The sequence below is a fragment of the Canis lupus genome, chromosome 6, assembly GCF_011100685.1.
Source record: "Canis lupus familiaris isolate Mischka breed German Shepherd chromosome 6, alternate assembly UU_Cfam_GSD_1.0, whole genome shotgun sequence".
Taxonomy (NCBI): Eukaryota; Metazoa; Chordata; class Mammalia; order Carnivora; family Canidae; genus Canis; species Canis lupus.
In genome coordinates, this window is record NC_049227.1 from 57,440,936 (window position 1) to 57,454,188 (window position 13,253).

Here is a 13,253-nt window from a genome sequence, read left to right on the forward strand (position 1 = left end):
ATGACAATTTGCATATGCCACTGTTAATCAAGAAAATAAACAATAAAACCAAATTACAACAAATCTGCACTCAAGTACTGTTTCTACCCCACAGATATCTCGTTTATATTTTTCAAAGATTTGGGCTTTCATTCCAACTCTATTTTGGAACTGACTTAATATCTTGTTTGAAGTGTTAAAGAATTTTTAAATCAAACTTGCCTTGGAAATCACAGCTCTGCCATTTAATCCTATTTAGCAAAGCAGAATTGAGTCTGTATTTTTCAAAAGTGCATAAAATAAGTTTGAGAATACATAGAAGATAATCATTTAAATAATGTGGAATAAACAACTGCAACACAGTTTACAACACTTAAATGTTTTTCACAGATGTTACCTTTCAAACATTTCACACACACATTTTGCACATCTGAAAAGAATGCTACTGCAGTAAAGACAGACCAACTCATAATACAGGATAACTAAAGAACCATATGAGTCAATAATATTGGAGGATTAAGAAAAGTTAATGTAGAGCTCCATCCCTGATAACCAAAATTACAAAAGATTATGACTTGGTTAAGAAGACTGTACAGGCTGCTATAAAAATTCCAGAAGGCCGGTATAAAAAATAGATTAAGAAAAAATGGCTTATGACAATATCCTTCTATCAAAAAAGAATTTCTCACCAAAGCTTCCAGAAAACTTTCCTCTATTAAAATTTTGAAGAAATGAACTTCTATTCATATCTCCTATCTTGAATAACTGAAAGTCTTATTAACCAGAGTTATGGTAATAAAGATATTCCAAATGTTAAGTTTTAGTTCTGGGCGAATCATAATAAATTTTAAAGCTACAATCTTATGCATATTTTCAGTTAATTTTTACTTATATAACAGATAAAGCGTTTGCTAATATTCCTGATTTTCACAAATTGTATTTTCTCAGTAAGTAGTTCCATTTCCCTCCACCCTGAGACTTAGACTTGGGATTTGTCATCTGCTCCTTGAGAATGTCATGTACACAATTAGGAATGGTAGATGCTTTACTTATTTTTACTTTAAGTATTGCTATTGATACAATTTGACTTAATTATTTTTCATCATTTATAATCCTTTTATTTATAGTTTTTGTTGTTCAAGAAAGTAAAAAATGTTCTTAGATTACACACTAAAAATTAAGAACCTCACAGCATTTTAATGCATGCAATTGAAGTTAATATTTAGGACAGAGGTCCTAAATTCACTCACTAATTTATTTTGTGAAACAATAAAACAAACAAAAACTCAAACAGAACTTAATGCTCATTGGAGGTAGGCATTGTGTTTGCAATTTATAACAGTGTTTTCTCAATGAAGTACACAGTTTCAATGTCCATAAAACAAAAACTTCAAAGGAAAATGCAAATTCATACTATCATGTTAGAAGACAGACTGACCTTAGTGTCACAAACCTACACACTATCCATAATGTCAGCTGAAATATAAAAATGTGCTACTCTGATTTTAACAATGTTTTCAAAAACAGTCCATTATTGAAAAAGATGACATTAAACAAGAATGCCAGTCATAAAATAAAAATTCAACACAAATATGATAAAAAATTATAATTTTTTCAGCTAGAAAATTAGGGAAACATATATTACACCATTTTAAGAACACAGTGGATAATAAACCTCTTCAAGCAATGTAATTGAAAGAATCTATCAGAAACTAATTCCAATTAAAATTAAGGTATTTTTGAACACCTTTATTGAAGTACTCTGTATAGAGTACTTTTCCACTTTCCCACTAATGCTCAAGGCATTTATTAATCAGTAGTCAGTACATAATTGGATAACTCAGTTTTACCCTACAAATAAAAGACAAAGTGCTCTAACTTATTAGGCCACAAATGCTTTATTAGATGAAATTACAAATGCTAATAACAATTAAAATACTAAATGCAACTTAGAGTTTTCCAGCATTGTTTTATGCTTTAAAGTCAGATATATGGAAATAATGTATAATCAGAGCCCTAAATTAATTTAAAAATTTTCTATGACAAATTCCAACAAAAGTAATTTTTTTATTCTAACAAAAACGTTTACCACTATATACTTCAGAAATGTAAAAACAAAATGCAGCAATCAGTACCGCGTAAATGCAAACTAAACAGAACCAAAAGTGAAACATAGTGTACTTGCAAGCCAGCAGATCCTTACTACACATTGAAATGAGAGATATTCTTACAAATGGTAAGAATCCCTGATATGACAATATTCTGTGTAGGATTTTTTTTTTAAAGAGAACTGAATTTCAGGACAAACGAGAAACATCTCATTTAAAATAAAGCAAAATTTTGGAGACAAAAGTGCCCTGTATTCTGAATGTGCCTTTTGGCAGACAATAATGGAATGCCACTGCCAAGTTGGTATCCCTGGGACAGTGATTACTTGTCAATTACATAACCATCAATGAAAGAGCACGAAGAAAACATGAATGAATTAAGCTTGATACAGCTGATGATAAACTACTAAAATAATATGGTACCTTACTTTAGCATAATTGAAAATTTCTATTTGAAGTACATTTTTCTATAAATGGAAGATAATATTCTATAGTGAAGAAAACACAAAAGTGACTAAGAGTCTGCTTTAAACATTTTCTGGGATGACTGGTGTCTTAATTCAAAGTGATTATTCAATTTAGAATATATTGTCACAACAGGATATACTTTGCAACATTAGAGTGGTCTAATATATCATGGGGAGTAAAGTAAAAGATGTCCTCAAATAATTATTTTATAAAAAGAAGTGAAGATTGGAATTTTATTATTTGTTATTTTCTCACATGAAGATCTGGCATTATGTATTAAGAAGGTATCTCCCACCTTTAGTAAACTTCTTTTCAATATTACAAACCTCTAAGTCATATACATATATTATGAAGTTTCATTTTACACAGTATCTTTTTTAAAGAAAATAGTGAGATTGTCAACATGTAATGAAATAAGTGTGGCATCCAAACCATAGGTTCTGGGTAAGTGACAAACATTTCTTAAAAGTTTAAGTCTCAATAATACAAAAAAAAAACAAAAAAACAAAAAACTGCTCCCACAAACAGAGGCACACGTAAAGGGCCAGCTAACCTGATTCGGAATCACTGCTGTCTGAGGAGCTCGAGTCACTGCTACTACTCTCGGTCTCCGATGAGCTGCTTGTGCTGCTGCTGCTGCTTTCACTGAGTCGGGAACCACTTCCAACAGCCTTGGATGACTGAGTTTTCTCAGCTACAAAACATGGAAACACATTACGATGCCAGTATAATAAAATAATCACAAGAACATTTTTTTTTAAAAACTGCCATCCTAAAAAACAAAAACAAAAAACACATAAAAAACTGCCACCTACATTTTGTTTGACATTTTCTAGAATTTAACTGATTATTGACATCCAGTAACCGCTTTTCCAACTCCTGTTTTTTCTGTGAATGAAATTCCTCCTTGGACTTTGTTATTTTCTTACCTATGTGATTTAAGAGTAAAAAAGAGTATTACCAAAAAGTAACACAAGTACAGACTGATTTCTACTGATACACAGTAATACATACCATGAAGCTTTAGCGGTCTTTTTCTTAGACATGCAGCAACGTACTTTTCCAGTTCTCTCAGTGTTGATGCTTTCAGTGTTTCAAAGTCTATCTCTATCTCATCAGGGTTGGAATTTCTCAGTGAAGGCTCTCTTGATTGTATTATATGAACAACTCGCCCAAGTTTATCTCCAGGGAGTTTGTTTATATCCAAGCTCAACTGCCTTTTCTCATCATAGTTCATAGGCTTAGCATTATCCTCATCTTCAGGTTTCGAAGTAAACACCTGTTGTTTCCTCTTCTTTGGCTGACTAAACAAAAATTAAATTTAGTCAAATTTATTTTAGATAATATTATTATATGAATAAGGCATTATAAAGGATACTTACTTGTTTTTGGACTTTTCCTTTGATTTCATTTGCTTAAACTTTTTTCTTGGATTTTCATCTCTGCTATTAATCTTTTCTTTCTTCTTTTCCCTTTTAGACTTACTCTTTTTCTTTAGCTTATGGAAAGGTACTTGAGAGAGAACCTGTAGCTGTTGATGAACAGCTTTCAGCTGATAAAGAAAAAAAATTCTTTAAACATTGATAGCTCTAGATAATTAAAGACATTAGAAAAAAAATGAAGGCACTCAAAAGTTAAACGTATCCTGAAATTCATTTTATATTACATTTCTGTCAGGGTCTTATTTCATTCCACAAATTCATTATTTTGAAGGCATACATTAAATCAAAATACTATCATGTGCTCAACCCATAAATTTAGATATTCAACTAAAAACAGACCATGAAAATTAACATTTCCAGATAATGTTATTTTTTTCAGGCTTGAGCTCAGAGTAAGTTAACATTTTCTCACAAAAGGTAGCAATGTTAAAAATCTCATCCATAAAATATCCTGGATTATGTCGTATAAATCATTTCAATGGAATGAACTCATGATGGTGAGGAATATAAATAACAGAATTTAAAGATACATAGATATTTGGGTAGGGAAAGAATATTAAGCATTACAAATGTGCCAAGAAGTAAATGCCATAGATGCTAAGTGATCTTAATGTAACGACTTTTAATCTACAAAAAGGATTTTATAATAGATTTGCTGCAACAACTCATAAAAATACAAAAAAATTTATCAATACAATTAAATACCTGCTCCTGAAGCTTTGTAAGACGTTGAACTCGTTCATCTTCAGAATCACCAGAAGAGTTATCTTCAGAGGAAGCTTCACTACTGCTTTCTCTACCAGGGATTTTTGTGGTATCTGTTTTGATGTAGCAGACAGGCATACTCTCGATAGGTTCATCTGGGATCTTTGCAAAATGCATTTCAAAAACATCCTATAATGGAAATTTAGATTATAAAGATTTTCTGTATTTTCAAATACATACAGCAATAACACCCTTTAACAAAAGTCTCATATTTTGATAATAATTCTACTTTCCCTTGTGGTAATCACTACATAATATATACATCAAATCACCATATTACATACCTTAAACTTATACAATTTTATATGTCAATTTTATCTCTATAAAACGGGGTGAGGATGGGGGGTATTTACCAAGGAAGAAACATAAGACTCATGCTTCCTTGCCTGCCAACCATAGCAATTTTTCTCCTCTCTTCTATGTAAGACAGACCTTTCAAGTTGTAGAGAGGAGGACCTTTCAAGGATTTCTTGCCCATGACTAGTGCATCATTCCACTACCTCCCACTGTGTCAGCCTCAAAAATCTAGAGCTTTACCTTAAGAGGGACATGGACTCTAGTCAATCCTCTCTAAGATATCTATTAACCCCCTCTTCACTAATATTTCCCCAATATCCTCTATGTGTAAGGCAGCCTCCTTAAAAGATTTGCAACTAATGTGTGCTATACCTCAAAAAACAACCCCCACATTTTAATACTCTAATTAATAAATTACACTTCATACTTGGGAAGTGGGGCATTCTTTATCTTTTGAGTTATGGCTCTAAAATCTCCATACCATGTTCAGAGGAAACTCACTTTCAGAGCACAGCTATCAACTTACCTGGAGCATTCTTGCCATTGTCACTACTTCATGATCTGGAGGATTGTATTTGTAACAATTCATGAACATTAACCTAACATCTGCAGCGAATTCATATGCATCTTTGTATTCTTGGTTGTCCATTTTTCCCTAAATTAAGGAAAAATTATAGGATTCACAAATAGTATAGTTCAATAATCACTTGAAAATTTCCATTATTTATTTATATTATGAAATAGTTAAAATATACAGAAGAATACAGGTAATACCAAAAACAGATACCCACCCTCCAAATTTGACAAATGTTAAAATTCTGCTTGTTTCATATTTTTTGACTTTGAAAATATCCAGTGAAATTTGACAAGTAGAGATAAGGAAGGAGGATATTCTGAATTAGAAAAAAAAAGAAGAGGAACAAAATCACAAAAGCAGGAAAACAGTGCATTTCCAGATCATCTTAGACAAGTTTGATCTTAGGAAAGCCATGAAAAGATACATTCCTTAAACCAACCTTGAACATTTAAATGAAAGGTTTTTATTAAAATTCTCCTCTAAGTGAAAAGACATTTGAAATTGAACAGAATTAGTAAAAGGAAGGAAATAATAAGGATCAGAGCTGAAATAAAGAGACTCAAAAAAACCCAAAACGACAGAAAAGACCAATGAAACCAAGAGCCAGTCCTTTGAAAAAATAAAACAAACTTGATAAATGTTTAGCCAGATTCATCAAAAAAAGAGAGGAACTTAAAAAAAAAAAAAAAGAGAGGACTTAAAATTAGAAGTGAGAGGTAATAACATATTCACAGAAATACAAAGACACTTGCAAAAACTAATAATAATAATGACAGCAAATTAAGATAACCTAGAAGAAATGGACAAATTCCCAGAAGCACACAATCTTCAAAGACTAAATCATGATGAAACAGAAAATCTGAACAGACAAATTACTAGTAATGGAATTGAACCAGTAATCAAAAAAACTCCCAAGAAACAGAAGTTGAGGACCACATGGCTTCACAAGCGAATTCTATCAAACATTTAAAGAGTTAATACCTAACTTCCTCAAACTATTCTAAAAAATAGAAAAGGATGAAAAACTTCCAAATTCCTTTGATGAGGCCAGCATCACCCTGATACCAAAACCAGACAAAAACACTACCAAAAAAAAAAAAAAAAAATCACAAGTCAATCAGTATCTCTGATGAACACAGATGCAAAATCCTCAACAAAATATCAGCAAAATTCATTCACCATAACCAAGTGGGATTTATGCCAGGGATGCAAGGATGATTCAGTATCTGTGAAAATCAACCAATGGGACACAACACATGGAACAAAATGAAAGATAAAAGCCATACAGTCATCTCAATAAATGCAGAAAAAATCTGGCAAAATTCAAATTTCTTCATGTTAAAACTCTCAAGAGTGTGGGTTTAAAGGGAACATACTGCAACAAAATAAAGGCCATATATAAAAACCCACAGTTAACATCATAGTCGATGTTAGTAAAACAAAGCTTTTCTTCTATACTAAGAACAACAATGTCCATTCTCACTTTTATTCAACATAGTGCTCAAACTTCTAGCTGCATCAATCAGACAAGAAAAAGAAGTAAAAGGCACTGAAAGCGGTAGGGAAAAGTCAAACTGTCACTATTTGTAGATGACATGATAATGTATATAGAAAACCTTAAAACTCCACAAAAGAACCATTAGAATAAAGAGACAGTCTCTTCAAATGGTGCTGCAAAAACTAGCATACATGCAAAAGAATGAAAACTGAACCACCTTCTTATACTATACACAAATTCAAAACAGATTAAAGACCTAAATGAAATCATTAAAACCACAGAACTAGAAGAAAACATACACAGTAATCTCTTGAACATGAGCCTTAGCAACATTTTTCTATCTCTAGGGAAACAAAAGCAACATTAAAGTACATCAGACAAAAAAGCTTTTACACAGTGAAGAATATCATAAGACAAAAAGGCAACCAACTGAATAGGAGAAGAGATGTGCAAATTAAGTATCTTATATGGGTTACTATCCAAGATCTATAAATAATTCATATGAGAAAACAAAAATACTAACTCAAAAAGATATATGCACCCCTGTTTATTGCAGTATTATATACAACAGCCAAGATATGGAAGCAACCTCAGTGTCTATCAACAGATGAATGGATAAAGATGTCGCTCTCTCTCTCTCTCTCCACACACACACACACACACACACACACACACACACACAGTAGAATGGATGAGATCTTGTCATCTGCAACAATGTGGACTGATCTAGAGTATTATGCTAAGGGAAATAGGACAGAGAAAGACAAATAGCACATCATTTCACTTGTATGTGGAATCTAAAAAAACAAACACTCATATACACAGAAATAGTCTCATAAGTACTAAGAACAAACTGATGATTGCAAGGGGGACGTGGGAGATGAGTGAAATAAATGACAGAGATTAAGAGGTACAAACTGTTACTTAAGAAATAAACCACAGGGTTGAAAAGTATAGAATAGGGAATATATACTCAATAATATCATAATAACATTATATATTGTGACAGATCTATACTTTCATGGTGAGCACTGCATAAAGTACAGAACTGTCAAATCATTGTATTGTACATCTCAATCATAACATTGTATGTCAACTATATGTTGATTAATTCTTGATCTTGGGGTCACAAATCTGAGGCCCACGTTGGGGGTCAGTTTACTTAAAAAAAAAGTAAAAAAAAAAAAAGAAATTAAAAAGATAATAATTAGTTCAAAAACCCGGATGAAGCCAGCAAACAACCAAAAATTAAAAAAATGTAGAGAGGCCTGGAAACTACATAAATGCCTTATCCCCTCCAAAAAAACAAAAAAAAAAACAAAATAAAAAACCCAAAAACACTGCATCAGAATCATGCAATTATTAAAAATATAATCTTGAATATGTAAGGAGAAAATGTTCATAATATACTAAGTGAAAATTCAGGGTACAGAGTTATATTATAATACTGTAACTCAAACATTGTGGCAAAGAACCATGGGTATGTTTGAATAGAAGAAAAAGAAAGAGATTTAAAAATTTTCCTATGACTCATTCCAGGTGATATGACTTACTAACAATTTTAATTTTCTTATCTTTTTCTGAATTAATACAATTTTTTACAATGATAAGGTTACTTTTATAATCAAGAAAAGAGGTTCCTCCTATTAAGATAACATTTACCTTAATAGTTCCAAGATCCATTGGATTTTTCACAATGTCATAGTAGTTATGGAGCCCCAAAGCATGAACATCAACAGGATTATAAAAGGGCCATGCATAGGACAAGTGTTTCTTTGCAAGCATTTCTTTAAGAATCTCACTACAGTGCCTTAACTGTTCGGTCACTTTAACATTCTTTACAACTTTACATTGTTGCTGAGAATCTGGAAAAACAGTCTTCAGCACATTTTCTTTTAGAGGTGGTGTTTTCACTGATTTTTGTTCTGTAAGTGTTGGGGAAGATTCGCCACTTGCTTTAACTACTGCAGCTGTAGGAGTTGTGGTATCTGCTTTCCTCTTCACACCCCTTGTAACCTGAAATAATTCAACAACAAAAACTATAATTACGGGGATATTCAGAGCAAGTTTTCAACCTTGCCAGAACCAAGTCTTCCCCATACTAAATATTAGTAAAGGCTAATTTCTCTTTTGTAGGTAAAATAAAATAGTTTAAGTATTTTCTTCCTAATATCCAAAGAATTGTCTTGAATAAACCTTTGAGATAAATGAAAGATATATGAAAAAATCAGTTAAAAAAAAGTTTCTGAATACCTGAAATCAGCTAGAGTATACAATTTTAAATTATCAACCCAACAGAAGTTGTATAACACACATAAAATAGGTAGTTGGGCAATCAATATTAATACTAAAAATATACTAAACTAGTTCAAATTCTACCAAGAAATCTCTAAAATTTGGTTCACATCCTAGGTCTCTGTTACAAAATATACACAGACAAAAAGATTGACTGTGGTATACCGAAGACCAATTTTCATATTAACTTAACAAAGGTTTAGTCACAACAACCCCTTACACTGAAATTTTTTAAAGCTACAATGAACTTACTTGAGCCACTGTTTGTGAGGTAGAGTTGAGTGGAGTACCTTGTGCCATGTTTGAAGGAGACATAGATGTCTCAGGAAATACAGAGGGAATCACTTGCTGCTTAAATACTTTTTCCAGTGCTTTGGGGGATTGTTTTTCTTTAACAGAAGGAACCGTTACATTATGTTGAATGCCTATTAAAGTGTGAACCAGAGTCAATATGAGTAAAATGTAAACTACTTTTCCCTTAGTATTCTACTTTAATTCACTTAGTTCAGTTTTTTAGCAATATAAACACAATATTCCCATTCCCCTTTGAAACCCTCCCATTCATACTTGTAACAGTTGTTAGACCAATTTCGATATAATACTAGAGACTCCAAACCTGCTATTAATGGTAGACTTATCAATTTTATTCAAAAAGGTGTCTGGCTTATTAAACTCACACTAATAGAGCTCTGTGATTAGTTTCAGGTAGCTGTGAATACAAGCAAAAATTTGAGACATCCTGGAGACAAAGTAAATACTACTATGTGAGGTCTCCAGAATGCTCTGTATAAATATCCAAGAACTTTAAAATTGTGACAGAGATTGAGTGACACAAAACAGATAGGAATATAATTCTCTCATCTATATATCCTTCAGGTGATTCTGCCAAAAGAACAATTGTGTATGTTCTTCCACCCTGTATGTTCCCAGAGAAAATATGACTTAACGACATTTGGATCAACATCACTCTGGAATCTATTATTTCAAAAGTCTATCCTTCTATCAAGGTAACTCTATTCTTTTAATTTTTCAAGCCAAAAACCTTGGAGTGATCTTTGACTCCACCGTATTTCAAATCTAATATCCCAATCCATCAGCAAACCCATTTGGCTCTATCTTTTTATCCAGAATCTGGTTACTATTACAAGTGGTAATCACCCTGGTTCCAGGCATCATCAATTCTCTTATTGCAAGTAGCACCCTAGGAGGCCTTCCTTCTTCTGCTTTTACATCCTGTAGTCTATTCCCAAAATAGCAAAGGGATATTTTTAAAAAGATTTTATTTACTTGAGAAAGAGAGAGTGAGAGCACGAGCCGGGGGGGCGGGGGGGGGGGGGTGGACAGAGGGAGAGGGACTTGCAGACTCCCTCAGGGAGCCCAATGCGGGGCTTGATCCCAGGACCTAGGGATCATGACCTGAGCAGAAGCAGAAGCTTAACTGACTAAGCCACCCAAGTGCCCCACAATCAAAGTGATATTTTAAAATTCAAATAAGATCATAACCCTTCTGCTCAATGACTTCTAATCTTACTAAGTAAAAGCCAAAGTCCCTACGATGGCTTGTAAGAACCTTCATGATGTCTCTACCTATGCATGCTCCCACCCCCACTCTTCCCACTCTCATTTCCTATCACTACCCCCTACACTTATTTCACTTCAGCCTATTGGCTTGCTGCCCTCAAATTTGGTAAGCATAGCAGACTGTTTTCTCTGCCTGGGAGATATCCTTATGGCTCATTCTAAATTCCCTTTATACCTCTACTGAAATATTACCTTCTCGAGCCATCCTATGTAAAACAACCCTCTCTTTTGACCCCCATTACTTTCTTGTTCTCTCATTCTTATTTTTTTCCTGCCATTATAACATTCAACACACATCATATTGGTACTCCAGACTCTCCGAATTCTTAACAAACTCAGGAACCAAATAGATATGAATATATTTTAAGATAGAGTTTATATTCCTCAATCTCTGAGTTCTCATTATCTACTAATTAAAATTTAAGAAACAAATAGATTGAGATAACCTCATATCTTTTGATAGCCCAACTGTGGCTCTTTGAACTCAAAAGCTAAACAGCAAAGCATAATGAGGAATCCTGACATTTACTTAATTTTACCAAGTTCCTTAACTAGAACAAAAAGCTCTGTGAGGGGGAGGGATTTTGTTTTGATCTCTACAATATTTCTCATGCCTCATACAGTACTTGGAACATAAGAGGGCCCTGTGAACATCTACTGCATGCCAATTATGTATCAGGCTACCATTCTCGGTGCTAGGGCACAATAATGAACAAGATACATACAAAGTTTTTGTACTTGGTGAGGACATTGTCTAGTTTAATAGGGAGAAAAGCAATCAAACTGATTGCAAGTGATGTTAAGTGCTAGAATGGAAATAAATGGGGTGTTGAAAAAAATAAGGCAGAGAGCTACTATAAACAGCCAATGTAGACCTCTCTGAAGAGACACCAATTAAGATGTTACTGTAAAGATAAGAAGTAGCCAGCCAGAGAATGGGGTGGCAGTAAAAATGTATTTTAAGACAATCAGTAGGGAAAACTTCAGTGAGTGAGAAGTAGTTCAAAAGGAGAATGGAGAATTAGGCAAATACCAGATCACAAAGGGCCACAGTAGGAAGTTAGATTTCATTTTAACATGGGAAGCTAAAGAGAAGCTTTAAGCAGGTTAATGATGTATTCTAGTTTATTTTTAAAATACTGCCTTAGCTCTTGTGTAAACAACAGACCACAGAAATAATCAGGATCACAGGGAGTAAGAAGATGGTAGCCTCAACTAGGATCATTGCAAAAACAATTTGAGGGTTGAATACAACTGACTTACTAATGAACAGAATGTGAGAAAGAATCAAAACAAGGAAGGAATCAAGGACAAATTCTACTATTATAGCTTAAATAACTGTGTATTAATACCATTTTCAACTACACAGAAGAATCTGAGGAACATCAGTGTTTAACTGTGAGCCAGTTAAATGTTAAGATGTGTATAAGACATCCAAGTGAAAATGTCCAGTGGCTTGAGGATAATAGTTGGTTGCTCAGAGAAGACTATATTAGAGATGTAAATTTGGGGATTAATAGCACACACATGGAATTTAGAAAAAGAATACCTAATATCAAGCCCTGAAAAGAAAAATCTAGTATTTTAGAGATTTAACAGAAAAGGATGATAATGCCAAGAGATACAGAATGGGAAATAAATTCACAAAACTAGAGTGTGCACCAAGAATAAAGGAATTTCAAGAAAGAGTAAGTTAAAAGGATTATTCACTGTGACCAACTGGGATTTATTCCTGGGTTGCAAGGGTGACTGAAAATCCATGAATCAATCAATGTGATACACTAAATTAATAATGAAAGGACAAGAACCTCATGATCCTCTCAATAGATGCAGAAAAAGCATTTGATGAAAACTTTCACAGTGTAGGGACAGAGATAACATACCTCCATCTCATAAAAGCCATATATGAAAAGCCCGCAGTGAATATCATTCCCAATGGGGAAAAACTGAGAGCTTTTCCCCTAAGGTAGGAACACAGCAGGGATGTCCACGTTCACCATGGTTGTTCAACATAGTACTAGAAGTCCTAGCCTTAGCAATCAGACAACAAAAAAGTAAAAGGCATCTGAATTGGCAAAGAAGTCAAACTCTCACCCTTCAAAGATGACATGATACTCTATGTAGGAATAAACCTAACCAGAGAGACAAAGGATTTGTACTCAGAAAACTACATAACACTCATGAAAGAAATTGAGGAAGAGACAAAGAAACGGAAAAGCATTCCATGCTTATGGAGTGGAAAA

General features: G+C 33.3%; 1 protein-coding gene across 1 annotated transcript in view; it reads right to left on the reverse strand.

Moving 5' to 3' along the window:
* BRDT (bromodomain testis associated) overlaps nt 1-13,253 on the reverse strand; it is a 58,135-nt gene that overhangs the window by 23,518 nt on the left and 21,364 nt on the right. The window contains exons 6-13 of the mRNA XM_038541388.1: nt 9,682-9,854; nt 8,797-9,150; nt 5,586-5,714; nt 4,703-4,891; nt 3,938-4,107; nt 3,570-3,859; nt 3,371-3,484; nt 3,109-3,249 (exon numbers count right to left, since the gene is read on the reverse strand). Coding sequence (XP_038397316.1) covers nt 3,109-3,249; nt 3,371-3,484; nt 3,570-3,859; nt 3,938-4,107; nt 4,703-4,891; nt 5,586-5,714; nt 8,797-9,150; nt 9,682-9,854 — 1,560 coding nt within the window. The remainder of the gene's footprint in view (nt 1-3,108; nt 3,250-3,370; nt 3,485-3,569; nt 3,860-3,937; nt 4,108-4,702; nt 4,892-5,585; nt 5,715-8,796; nt 9,151-9,681; nt 9,855-13,253) is intronic.